This window comes from Pseudorasbora parva, chromosome 2 (genome assembly GCF_024679245.1).
Source record: "Pseudorasbora parva isolate DD20220531a chromosome 2, ASM2467924v1, whole genome shotgun sequence".
Taxonomy (NCBI): Eukaryota; Metazoa; Chordata; class Actinopteri; order Cypriniformes; family Gobionidae; genus Pseudorasbora; species Pseudorasbora parva.
In genome coordinates, this window is record NC_090173.1 from 57639266 (window position 1) to 57653283 (window position 14018).

Here is a 14018-nt window from a genome sequence, read left to right on the forward strand (position 1 = left end):
TCTTACTACTTTCCTGCTAAATAGTCAATTACAAGGAATTAACATAAATGATAAACATATTCTTATAACTCAATTAGCTGATGATACCACTCTCTTTTTAAAAAATGACTTTCAAATCCCTATCGCTCTTGATCTTATTGGAATGTTCTCTAAAGCCTCTGGTCTATCTTTGAACTTAGATAAATGTGAACTCTTACCTTTAAAGTCTTGTTCTGCTCCTTTCCTGCACAATATTCCTGTTAAGTCCCAAGTTAACTATTTGGGTGTCATCATTTGTAAAGATATCAATGCGAGAGCTAAATTAAACTTTGATCCAGTAATTACTAAAGCAAAGAAAAAGCTAAATTCCTGGCTTCAGAGAGACCTGTCGTTACGAGGAAGGGCTCTTCTTGCTAAGGCAGAAGGTATCTCTAGATTGACCTATCCTGCTCTTTCCTTACATGTGAACAAATCGATTTGTGAAGAGGTTGTTAGGATGCTTTATGACTTTTTATGGAAACACAAGAAACATTACATCAAAAAATCTGTCGTCATAAATAGCTTTGGACAAGGGGGTCTTAATTTTCTTGACTTTGCTTCTTTAAATAACACTTTTAAGATCAATTGGCTAAGGCAATTCTTGAACGATTCTGAATCCATATGGAACATAATTCCCAAGTATATTTTCTCTAAAGTCGGTGGTCTCCCCTTTCTGTTAGTATGCAATTATAATATCTCTAAATTGCCCATCAAACTATCAAATTTCCATAAGCAGGCACTTTTAGCTTGGCACTTAATCTACAAACATAATTTTAGTCCCCACAGGTATTTTATTTGGAATTACCATGACATCCGATTTAAAAATAAAACACTTTTTTCCCCTAATTGGTTTAATAATAATATTGTTTTGGTTTCTCAACTTGTAAACTCAAATGGTCATTTGTTTTCTTATTCTGAATTCCTAACTAAATATAGTATTCCTGTTACCCTACGAGATTTTGCCATAGTGATGGATGCCATCCCCAGTGGAGGATTATTGCTCTAATTGCTCTTTTAAAAAATTCTGTTGATGCTTTACCACCCTCTACATATTGGGTACATCCTTGTGAGACTGTGATTGGGAAAATTTGCTTTCTGTCTAGTCCCTCTCTTAGGAATAAAAAAATTAGACAACTCTTTCAAAGCAATATTACTACGGTCCCTTCTGTTGTATCCTATTGGTGTAATTCCTTTAATGATATTCCTTGGAAGAAAGTGTGGTCCTTACCCAATAGATACTTAATCACTAATAAGGTTAAAGAGGTATCCTTTAAGTTGTTACATCGATTCTATCCCGTCAATCTTTATATTAAAAAAAATGTTTTCTGAGAGGGATCCTCTTTGCTCCTTTTGTGGAGTGGAAGATGAATCTGTCCCTCACCTTTTTTGGGATTGTTTTCATGTAGTTACTTTTTGGAAGAAATTTAGTTTATTTGTACGTGTTTCTCTCTTAGAACTTTTTTCTTTGGAGTTTAAGGATGTCCTATTTGGATTTTATAACTCTGACAAGAGTCTTAAAGACAAGTATTTTCTTATAAATCTATTTATTTTTCTAGCTAAGTTTTTTATACACAAGTGCAAATTTTTGTCTGTTAAACCTCTCTTCATTATTTTTTGTAAAGATCTGAAATGTTATTTAGATACTCTCTTTTCCTCCAGCAATGCCAAAGCTTTAAAGTCCTCTACGCTGTGCAAGAAGTATAATAAATACGTTTTTATAATGTAAAAAAAGGGCATTAGCATCTTTTCTCTGTCTCACTCTCTTGAACCTAATTTACTTTAAATTTCATGTCACCCCTGGCTCAATGTTGATCTCTTAGTTTTTTATTATTATTTATTTGTTTTCTTTTGTTGTATTCCTTTTACTACCTTGCTCTACTGTCTATGTGTATATGTGTGTGTTTGTATGTTTTTTGTTTTTTTAAATATATATATATATTGTTATATTCTTTTTGAACTGTAACTATTTGCTTTTATATTTGTTCAATAAAAAAAAAAAACATTCAAACACATCCCTATAAAGTATTTGTAATCAGAACTTAGTATAGTAATAATTATTATTGATATCATCATCATCTTGGATACATTTTTTCATTTATGTTTTGCAACAGCACTCAGTTCACCAAATCGTACTGAATCGATTGTTACAACATCTACTTCAAGATATTAGTTTTATTTCTAGTTTGAGAGACTGTCACTGTCACTGTCGTGCAAACACTGATGTTTACACGGATTAAATAAACTTACATTGACATAATACTTACACAAATCCTCAGTTCACCCGGGCTCGTATTATCAGCATCAGCTGTCCCAGTCCGAGAGAAACAGTTCGGTTACGACGCTATCACGCATGCTCAGTATCTCAGCTCACCGGTTCTCAGAATCGAACATGTCCGAAAGATCGAACGTGTCCGATAGAAACGGTTCTCGATTCTGTACTGGTGATCCGTTGCAACCGGTCGATCTGACTCGAGAACCGCTGTATCTGTGTGTGTGTGTGTGTGTGTGTGTGTGTGTGTGTGTGTGTGTGTGTGTGTGTGTGTGTGTGTGTGTGTGTGCTGAGCTGTGAACTGCTGCAAGCTGAATAGTCTATCAAACCTACTGTTTTGATTACATTTTAAAATGTGTATCGACTCAGAAATTAAATAAGATAAAAGCTGTTCCTGAAATTATCATGCATTATTAATAAAACAAATAAATGTTTAATTTGACCGTTCTACAATCCATTGTTTCCAAACTTTAAAATAATACAGTGATGAGACAGCTATGATGTTTCCAAACGTGATTAGTTTTATACACTTAACCTGTATTTCGTTCCGCTGAACAAATAACACGCATGCGCAGCTCATCGGCTCATCGGTTCTCAGTATCGAACGTGTCCGACAGAAACAGTTTTCGATCTGTACTGCTGAACCGAGGATCCGAGAACCGTTCGGTTACACGCGCATGCTCAGTATCAGCGGCTCGTGAGTTCATCAGCTCTCTCAGCAAAACATGTCTTACTTCAGCTAACGATTGGAGTTACAACATCTACTTCAAGATATTCGTTTTATTTCTAGTTTGAGAGACTGTCACTCATGTCAGAAAGTTAACTTGTGTGATCAGCCCTGATTTGATACGCGAACCGTTTAGAACGATTCAGTTCGATTTGGTGAACTGGTTCGACCGGTTCACTATAAAGATCCGGTTAAAAAGAACGATTCGTTCGCGAACCGGACATCAGCAGTTTCGCGATGGGTCGCTGCTGGTAAGCCGCAATTTGATCATTGCTCTCTCTTACAACTAAGTTTGGACTGTTTTCAAGTGCAAAGCCTAACTTTTTATACTACACACAAGTTTACTGCTTTTGTCTGTCATCTCCTAGCTCTGTCATTCGAGTCAGATGTGTGTTATTTGTGATGATGAAATGACGTGTGTGAACTGCGATGCAACGGTGATGCAGAGGCTTCAACCACCCTTTTTGGCCGTGTGTATTTTCCAGGTAACGTTATGTGTTTTTGTCATGTTTTGTGTGTGAATTGTTATCTGAATTGAGTGTTAGCGATCACCACACGCGATAGGCTCTGCACGTGCTGAGCGTGTAACGGATCTGCGCCATTTTAGACATGTGCGTTCTTTCCTCTCTGTACGAAATATGTAAAATATGGGTCACTTGAGTATAGTTTCATTACATTAATGTAATGGGAGGATGAGTATTGTGAAGAAAAGATGCTGTTTTATTATCTATTTTCTTTAATGTATGTTTTATTAAGAATGTTGTCGACCATAATTTCGATCCACGAAAACCATAGTTTAGCGATGGTTCGGTGCTGATTTTACATGCAATACAAGCAGATATTAAACAACAGATTTTATTGGCTGCAATGTGTCTCCTGTATCTTTGACATACAAGTTATTAAATAAAATAAAATGTAATGAAATAAAATTAAATCAAATGTAATTAAATCAAATTAAATGGTACAGGGTATTGGATATCCCTGCTGAAAAAAACAATAGAAACCATTACAAAAATCCTACTGGTTTCCACTAAAAAACCATTACAAACCATCAGCTTTTAACCATTAAAAATGGTTTCCATCACGTAGTGTGTTTTGGGCATATTCCATTAGGATTTAATGGTTTGTATAGGTTTCCATTACAAATTTGTGTTGGTCTTTATTTGCACTTTTAATGGTTTCCATTGCAGTTTGTACTGGTTCTGATGGTTCCATTACAAATTTGTGTTGGTCTTTATTTGCACATATTTAATGGTTTCCATTGCAGTTTGTACTGGTTCTGATTTGTATGTTTGACTGGTAGCTGTTTAAATTATTTAAATTATTACTAAAATTATACACTGGTTTTGCCCTTGTTGCTTAAAAAAACTAAAATATATAATTTTAATTGATATAAACTGCACACAAACTTTTCAATAGCTAACAGCTAAGGTTGTGTTTTTCAAAGAATGAAGAACATGCACCTGAAATCAAAATTATACATAGGATTAAGACCAACTTTTTTACTCAACCCAGCTGAAAATAAACATCTGACACAAAAAATGAACATGACGTTTTTATTTATTTATGTACATGAAATTCTCGTTCACTGAGGCTGATTTAGACCTGCAAAAAGAAGGAGAATGCATTAGGACAATGGACCTCTTTAACCACATCATCAGTACATGAGATTATCCATACATTATATATTTATATATGGGAATCTCAAAGAAGTTGTAAGAAGTTGTTGATGAAAACAATCATGCCTAAATTCATTTAACACTTTGAGTACTTTGAGCAGATTCAAGATCTTGACAGCTGTGAGCTTTTGTTCATTAGTCATTTCATGGTCATAGCATGACGATCATCTGTTATTTAACCTTCTCCGCCAGGTATATATTTTAACCTGCTAGCCAGCACCCGCACTTTTGAAAAAAAATCCCAAGAAATGGCACATCCAAACTTAAACACATACAGTAAAAAACTGATGACTTTCATGATCATGCCATGTGATTTTATTTTGAGAACACTCTAACTGCTAACTGATGTTTATTGTCATCTTCCAAGCATTCAGTGAATTGTCTCTTTTGTTTTGTGGTGCAAACTAACTGCCTCATTCAGTTTCAGTCTCTCCTGCACACATTCACACACCTCCGGCCCGGTTATGGTTCTTTTTATCTCTGTTATAATTACTAAAAAATTTCCACAGATTTTATCCCTCATTTTTTTTTTTTTTATCAAACTTCTCACTTCACTTTCATTAGAGAGGAAAGTGCTGAACTCCTGTCAGAGAAGATGGGGTGAGGTGTGTGTGTGTGTGTTTTTTTTTTTTTAAAGCACTATTCACACCCAGTGGTAATTCAGGGAAATAAGTTCTCTGATGCGCCACTTGAAACATTGGATGGATTCTGTCTTTTGAACTTTTAGCATCTATCTTATGCGAGTTGATTTAGATTAATATGTGCGAGGGAGAGAGACAGTGCTTAGTTTGAAGACAGAGAAAAAAAAAGTCCAATTTAAGAAAAAAACAGCAATCATAATCAAGGACTGGAACTATCCATTTTATAACACTATATGAGCACTCAAGAAGTATAGGAACTGATTAAAAAAAAGCTGCTCAAAACATACCCAATGTGATGATAAAAATATAAACGAAAAAAAAAAAAGATATTATTAGAGAACATTGGTATTGCATTCAGAAATGGTATGTACTTACCATTGACAGTTTTTGTACGGTTTATGTCACTTATCTTCTCCGCCAGATATTTGCATACACATGGGAGGCGCTTTTTTATTTCTTCTGAGGTGTGGCCTCTTTCATTCAACCTCTGAGACAGACACACTGTTTGAAACACACACACACACACACACACACACACACACACACACACACACACACACACACACACACAGTGAAATTAAAGAACTGAAGGACTTTAAATCTGACCACTCTCAAATAAAAATCAAGTAGCATAAAATGCTTGATAGCTCAAACCTGAAATCACACAGTGACAGCCTAAAGCCCAATTTATACTTCTGCGTCGAGTGTACGCAGTAGCTTGTACGACATACCCTGACGTGCACCTCTCCAAAAATGTAACAACGCGTCAATTCAATGTGGACCGCAAGCGCTGTGATTGATTGGTGTGTCAGAACCCCTCCCTCAGGGGTACACATGCTCCCTCTGCATGTGTAACTGCATGTTGACGGATCACCATACTATGGAAGCCCGTTTCCGCCACTAAATAATAAAAAAAAAAATAATAATTGCGACTTTTTATCTCACAATTCTGACTTTTTTTCTCACAATTGCGAGTTATAAAGTCAGAATTCTGAGATATAAAGTCGCAATTGCGAGTTATAAAGTCATTGATCTGCCGCGTCCCGACACAGAACGGATGTGAGGTGATAACGTTCATATTCTGATGTGTTATTATGGAAATATAATCCCCAGAACATCACCACCCTCAGAATGTGCTGTAATTCACGATTTCCTTAGAGAACGAGTGTGTTCCATAATACGAGTGTATTTCATAAATAACGAATCATTAATAGCATATTTCATTAATAACGCATCAGAATATGCTGTAATGCAGGATTTCGTTTGAGAAAGAATTTTATTGACCTCCATATGCTCGATTTTGATCATATTTGAAATAATAAATTAATTGTAAAAGGCTCTGTTACCACTTCAGTTCAAACCTCAATGTCAAGGTTATTGGTGCATGTGCGCGCACACACACACACACACACACACACACACACGATTGAATGGTGTTGAACCTGACAGAGAAACAGTGAGTTCTGCTGCCGAACAGTTGCAACAGAAATATGAGGTTGAGATGGAGCAGTTTTCATTAAAAGCCTACTCCTGTAAATAATGATCTTATATGTTTTAATAAAAGGCCCACGTGTCAAATTCAACCAGAGTACCTTTGCATTTATTTTCTATTCTCAAAATCCTGCATTACAGCATATGATGCGTTATTAATGAAATATGATCCCAGAATAGCGCCACCCTCAGGTGACTGTATGTAGCCTACCGACAGAGCACTGACGTGTTGTGATCGGGCAACAGTTTTCATTAAACCTTAAAAAGATAAAATGATACTGTTTCAATAAATGGCGCACGTGACACCAGAATCAGAAAGAATCAATATAGGAGCTTTATTGCCATTTTTGCACACACAAGAAATCTGTCTTAGTGACAGAAGTTTCCAGTATACCCCAGTAGCTACACAATAGAGAATAAAAATAAGTGAATGAGTGAGATACACATATGCATAATACACACAAATAGACAAATTTGTATGTACATGTGTGCTATGGAACAGAATAGGCTATAATATAGAATTAACAGTCAGGGAATGGAGTAAGAGGTTCTTGTCAAATACATATAGTAAGCTATATAACTGCTTGTACTCAACTAACACTATACATTTAGCCTACAATACTAACCCTGTACTAGGAATCCTTTCACTTGACCTGTTACTTGACCACAATATTCACCCTACAAATAATCCATTGCTTGCTTTGATAATTAGAGCAAATCACGCCATAACCAAAAAGATGTTTGCACTACCTAATATGTGCTCTATAGTAAGTGTTGTTAAAAATACAGACTTCGGTACCAAGTTGGTACTGAAAATTAAAAAATGTGACGATACCAACATTTCCATTTTAAAAATTTCAGTACGGACGTGGTACTTTTCAAAACACTACTCTAAAGATAACAAATATATTTCTAAATGTATGTTTCTAATTATGCATATGTTGTTAAAGGTGGTTCCCTCCTTTTCATTGTTCCTAAAAATAGATTAATTGTGACATAAAAAATCCTTTGCTAATCAGCAAAGTAATTCAACTGTAATTGCCTTTAAAATGTGTAGTATAATTTTCAGCATCATTACTCTTTAATATCATGTTATCGTTTAGAAATCATTCTAATATGATGATTTGCTGCGCAATATTTCTGATTATTATGACAGCGTGACAGTAAATTAATTTATAATGTTACACAAGATTTTATTTAATAAATGCTTTAATAAATAATAGCATTAACCATCTTCTCATATTTATTTCTATATTGAATGTAATTGTCTCTTCAATTTAATAAGATAGTTTGAAGAGACCAACAAACAAAAAAACTAATGTTTGAATTAAAATAATTTGCATAATAAAATGTGAGTGTAAGTAATAAGGGTTGTGCTTTGATTAGATTGTGCTTTACACACTAGTAAACTGTTCAAGGCTCACCTCAACTTCAAACAGCAACCTCGGGTCATCCTTCAACAGTGCAGGCAAGAGCAAAATAGCTGGTTCCAACTGTAGGCCTTTAAACAAAATAACATCCTTAGATTAACATAACATGGGGGATGCTTTTAGCCAATACTTTTTTTGTTTGTTTTAACCTTCATTACTGTTTAATGCCCACGGTATATTTAGTTTTTTATATGTACGCTTAGTCGAACACACAGCCATTCAAAGTATACTTAATTTCACTAGTACAAATACACAGGCATTCATCACATGCACATTGGGACAAGTTGCAATACCCCTCTTTGAACTATAATGTATGGCGGAATAGCACTTAGTACTCAGCGCAGTAAAAAGTCCCGGGTCAAACATCCTACCTCATATCACAGGGGGTGATGTGAGGGACAGTGTTTCAGCCGGGACTTTTTTTGAATACATACAAATGTCCTTTATGTATTATGTATATGTATAAGGCCATATTAAATTACCTTTTTACGAAGAGTACGCATGTGCGGACGCACTCTAGTACATAAGAAAGAGTCTTTGATTGAATCAGGAAATGAAGCAAAATAACTGAGAGAAATAAGAATTAGGCCTCAGGTGCCATGTCCATAATGTATAGCAAAAGATCTAGCATGAATTCTATCTCAAAATAATTAATTAAAAGCAGTTATTACTCCACCACCTGCGTTACTTCGTTATACGGGAAATGCACTCCAGACCAACAGAACTGTAGTTAGAGCCAATTTCTTGTTTTGTTGAATTATAGCACCACCCTAATTACCTTTTTTTAGCCTGCCATCTTCACAGTCCTCAATCTTTCGCCTGAACTTGTCCTTAAGGGGACTCCGTGAAACTTGAAGGTCTCTGTGCTATTACAGAGAGCTGTGTAAGAATTTGTTGGCTAAAGTAAAAAAAAGACATTAAAAAATAGTCATACATAAGGAGGCAATCAACACACTACTGTACTTACCATTTTCACCAGTCTGAAACGAGTCTCCTCTGTGCTATGGTTGGACACAACATTTTTCCACACCATCCTTTCTTTGAGGAGCTCTATGTTTGGTTGAAGCTTCTCTAGATGTCCCCTAATACTTTGTTCATCTTCTCCTGCATCAACCTATAGGGGTATTGAAATTGGTACAAATGTGGGTACAAATACAAAACACACTTACACAGGAATCTATAAAAATTAATAAAATTTGTCTTAGATGAACAGACACCAAAGTTCTGCTGCTACACCAAATGTGAATTGAGAAAGTTTGTTTGACAGCCACCATTTAAATGTTTATACTTTAAAAAACTAATTTGAGTAGAAATATGTAGTTTGTTTAGCAAATATTTTAACTTTATTATTATAAAAAAAAAATCCTTGTGTAATTTAAGTGTTTGTACAAATCTGTTCAATTTTACCTTCAATATTATAGTAGGCTTCAACTGACTCCCATAGTTTACAGCATCAGTTAAGAGATGTGTATCCTATTCCTTGGGAAAATTTGCCATGCATGTGGCATACCTGTTATAGAGCCAAAAATAATCGATATTGAACCAAGCTGTTCTTGTGACAATTTATTTAATTTAACTCTTAATTTTTTCTAAATTTCATAAACTAAATAGTTTTTCAGTTATCACAACTGTTATAACAGAAACACTGGCACTGGTTATTCAATAAACAGATATTACTGTTACTAAACTCTGCTCAAAAGAAATGTAATTACAAATTGATCCATATCGTGATGTGTATCGTATCGTGACATTGATGATGCACAGCCTTAACTGAAAATGACCTTCAAACCAATTCATTAACAGTTACATGCAAATATTCATGACATGAAATTGGCCAATGTTAATAATTAAGCTAATGATAAATAGCCTAAATAAATAGAGCTAACGTTAACTTTTAGCCTAACGTTAAATAATTTTTTGTTTGCTACCATTCCAGTTACATTTGCATAGAAGTCTTTGACGTAACCTTACACTATGTAATGTTACACCTCTTGCATGTAAGATTAAATACAATATTTGAGCTTTAAACGGTTAACATAAGTATGCTTACATTTAATTTTAACTTAATAGTTAAGAAGTTGTGCATATTATTTATTTGTATTATTTTTATTTCATATTCACTAACGTTACTAGACACAGTATCCATGGGAACGGTGCAGCTAACGTTATATAAAGCCCACCTCTAGGACCGTGGCTGTCATCTCTATCAGCGATTCAAAAAAAAAAAAAAAAAAGATTAAATAGTTAGTCACGAAACGAACGACCACGTTAGCCTTAATTATTACTTAACGTTACACTTCAGTGTTAGTTAAGCAACAAATATCCCTAACCGTATCTCCTTAACGTTAACTTAAACCCCCCTCTGTCTCTCGAGCTTTGTCGGTTGACGTTACACCAAAGACGTTTCAGTGTATTTGGTTTAAATAACTTAACGTTACTAAAACGTTACTGCTGCAACTCTGGCTCAAGTGTAAGAAATTATTATCCTTTTTCTTTTTGAGCGTCACTAGGATGTTATTCGCTTTGTTTATTGCGAAAAAAAAAATCGTTAACTAAGTTAAATTAGTCAACACAGTTGGTCAGGCTCCACACAGTCGGCTAACATTACTCAAAACACGGTACAACATTTTAAAATAGCAACAAAATGTCCCCCTAACAAGGAACTCAACTTTAATAGCATTTTTATGTGACAGTTGGAGGTATGACACTCACCTGGGCAAGATTATTTCTCTCTCCTCAGTCTCTCTTCATAACGACGCCGGCTCCAAAGGTCCAACGAGCAACGACACAAATGAAGCAGTTTCTCGAGTAGGACCGCTCGCGCACAAACGGCGTACATCTGATTGGCGCGTTTATATATATATATATATATATATATATATATATATATATATATATATATATATATATATATAAACGTGCCAATCACAGGGGCTTTATATATATATATATATATATATATATGGACATCATAATATGTTATTAAAGCTAGTCTACACAAATGAACAAAACATAAAATTAAAATAAAATTAAGTAAATTAAGTATAAAATATTATACTTAAATAAAATATAATTAAGATAACTTTGTTTTGGCGCTGTAAATAACATTTTATAGTGGTGTGATAAAGTGAAATCAGTTTCCAGCAGAGAATTTTTTTTTCCAAGAGGTTTTTTATAATTTTTATTTATAATGTATTGGCTATTAATAAGCGATGTATGGGTGATGATTTGAAAATGGTTCAAGTGTGGATTTGATTTGGTAGCCACCTACTGTTATAATTTGTGTGTATTGAATACCTAATGTGTTTTAATTTTAAAAAGTTGGGCAGGCCCCATATTCATTAGCTTAATTTTTAATACCAATGGCAAAAAGCTGTTTTGAATCACTTTGCTGGGGTCAAAAAGTGTTGTGTTTGAGGGCTCAAATATATTTGATTTGGGGGCCTTTGGGCCAAAAAGGTTGAGAACCATGCATGTTAACTTCATGTGAATATTATTATTTTATTTAATGTTGTTTTGTAATCAATTCCCCAACTAAATTAAGAAACTAAAAGAAAGACAGAAACTAGAGGGGCTTTTTAAAATTTGATTTATGATGACAGTGGTGCTATATAGCACCTTAACCACCCCAAAGAACCGCTGAAGAACCACTGAAGAACCTTTTTTTTTTTTTAGAGTGAATGAGCAAAAAGTTAATTTATTTGCGTGTCTAGTTTGTGCTGTAATATTTGTAAAAAAAAAAAAAAAAAAAAAAAAAAAAATAAGATCTGCATCTAGCCTTCGATATGTGTACACAATTAAGTCATTATTATCAAACTAAAGAAACCACTACATTTATTGGAGTCCTAATGGTTTATACTGGTGTCCAGTAGATATCAACATGTAAACTAAAACTTGCCAAAAGTGTTCTATTGGTCCTTAATGGTATCCAATAGACAATGCATGCCACCAATAGAAGAAATCAAATTACCAATAGAGACCCACTAGAACCATTACAGTTTCCATTAAAACTAATAAAGACAAATAGGCATACACATGGCACCAATAGAAGAAAGCAAATTACCAATAGAGACCCACTAGGACCATTACAGTTTCCATTAAAACCAATACAGTTTCCAATATAACCATTAAAACCATTACAAATTCTGTGATGGTTTCTATTGTTTTTTTCAGCAGGGATTGCATTTTCAAACAACAACAACCACCCAGGAATAAAAATATTCTGTGCAACAACACACAGTAACCACTTATTACTGTGAATTTTTTTTCAAGTAGTAAAGTGCAAACTATTCTCAAAAAAACAGCAGCTTAGCAGCTTTAAGACTATGACAATTATATGCCTGTCCTGATCCTACCATCACATCAGCTGCATTCAATAAAATATTAAGATGTGAAATACAGTAATGTCGGTAGCTTATACCGGATCTCAATTGTTTTAAGCATGTGGCAAAACCCCCCATTTTCTACCACAGAATAGGGTCATAGATCCTTCGCTATAAACATGCCACCGATCGTGTGATCCTCTTTGCTCTCTCGGAGCTGTGTGGTAATGTTGACATTCATCAATTCTTGGCTGGGATGTGTCGACTTTTTGTGTTGTTGAAGTTAACTCAGTATGCCAACGATCGACATGGTTCGTAAAGTTAGTTGTGTTGCCAACGTGCTTAATTTTAGTGTGGCAGATTTTACACACCGCGTAACACTTGTCTAGTTTCCCATTCACTTCATAAAATCCGAAATGTGCCGCTTTCCGAGCTTTGGGTGCATTTTTAATAACCCGTCTATCGCGGTCATCTCCCTCCGCCTCAGCCATCTTGCTTGTTGTTGTTGTTATTCTCCCGGAATCGGAAGTATTTGAAACTTCACAACTTTATCGTCCGCCAGAAATTAAACCGTGACATAATCGATTATGGCACTTTGCCGCATCGATGCTGAATCGTTCATGCCCCGCATCGCGATGCATCGCCGAATCGATTATTGTTGACACCCCTAAATCTCGGTGTGAGAACTGCTGCAAACGATTCAGTGCATGAGTGTACTGTCCAAATTACACAAACTGAATCAGAAATTGACTGATTAGATTAAAAGGGTAGTTTGTTTGAAAAAATGCCATTGTTCTTTGATTTTGAACAGGTGATTATAAAAACACAATCTATGTGATTGCTGAAATATTATTAGGGAAAATAATTCTCAAATTGGTATATTGTAATCTCAGTGTGATTTATCAAAGTATTTGTCAGTCATTTTTCAGTAACATTTTAGTGGCGCACAGCGGTATTTCACTGTCTCAGTAAAACGGGTCTAGCAATGAAGTAATAGCAGTGAGTAATTAAAAGCAACATAAATTAATTACATCCACATTTTCATTTATGCATTTACCTTTAATCCGAAGTGACATTACATTCGAGGCTTTGTTCACCCAAAAATGAAAATTCTGTCATTAATTACTTACCCTCATGTCGTTCGACACCCGCAAGACCTCCGTTCATCTTCGGAACACAAATGAAGATATTTTTGTTGAAATCCATCGGCTCAGAAAGGCTTTCATTGACACCAATGTCATTTCCTCTCTCAAGACCCATAAAAGGCACCAAAGATGTCGTTACAATGTCCATCTCGCAACAGTGGCTCTACAATAATTTTATGAAGCAACAAGAATAGTTTTTGTGCGCAAAAAACAACAACGAAATAACGACTTGTATAGTAATGGGCCAATTTCAAAACAAAGTTATGAATCAGTGTATCGATTCAGGATTCGGCTCG

At 34.9% G+C, this 14018-nt stretch overlaps 1 protein-coding gene across 1 annotated transcript in view; it reads left to right on the forward strand.

Moving 5' to 3' along the window:
* The first annotated feature begins 3206 nt into the window (after positions 1-3206).
* Positions 3207-14018, forward strand: part of LOC137047560 (voltage-dependent T-type calcium channel subunit alpha-1H-like) — a 46148-nt gene continuing 35336 nt past the window's right edge. Inside the window, exons 1-2 of the mRNA XM_067425327.1 lie at positions 3207-3265; positions 3383-3499. Of these exons, the coding sequence (XP_067281428.1) occupies positions 3401-3499 (99 nt within the window). The 5' untranslated portion in view covers positions 3207-3265; positions 3383-3400. The remainder of the gene's footprint in view (positions 3266-3382; positions 3500-14018) is intronic.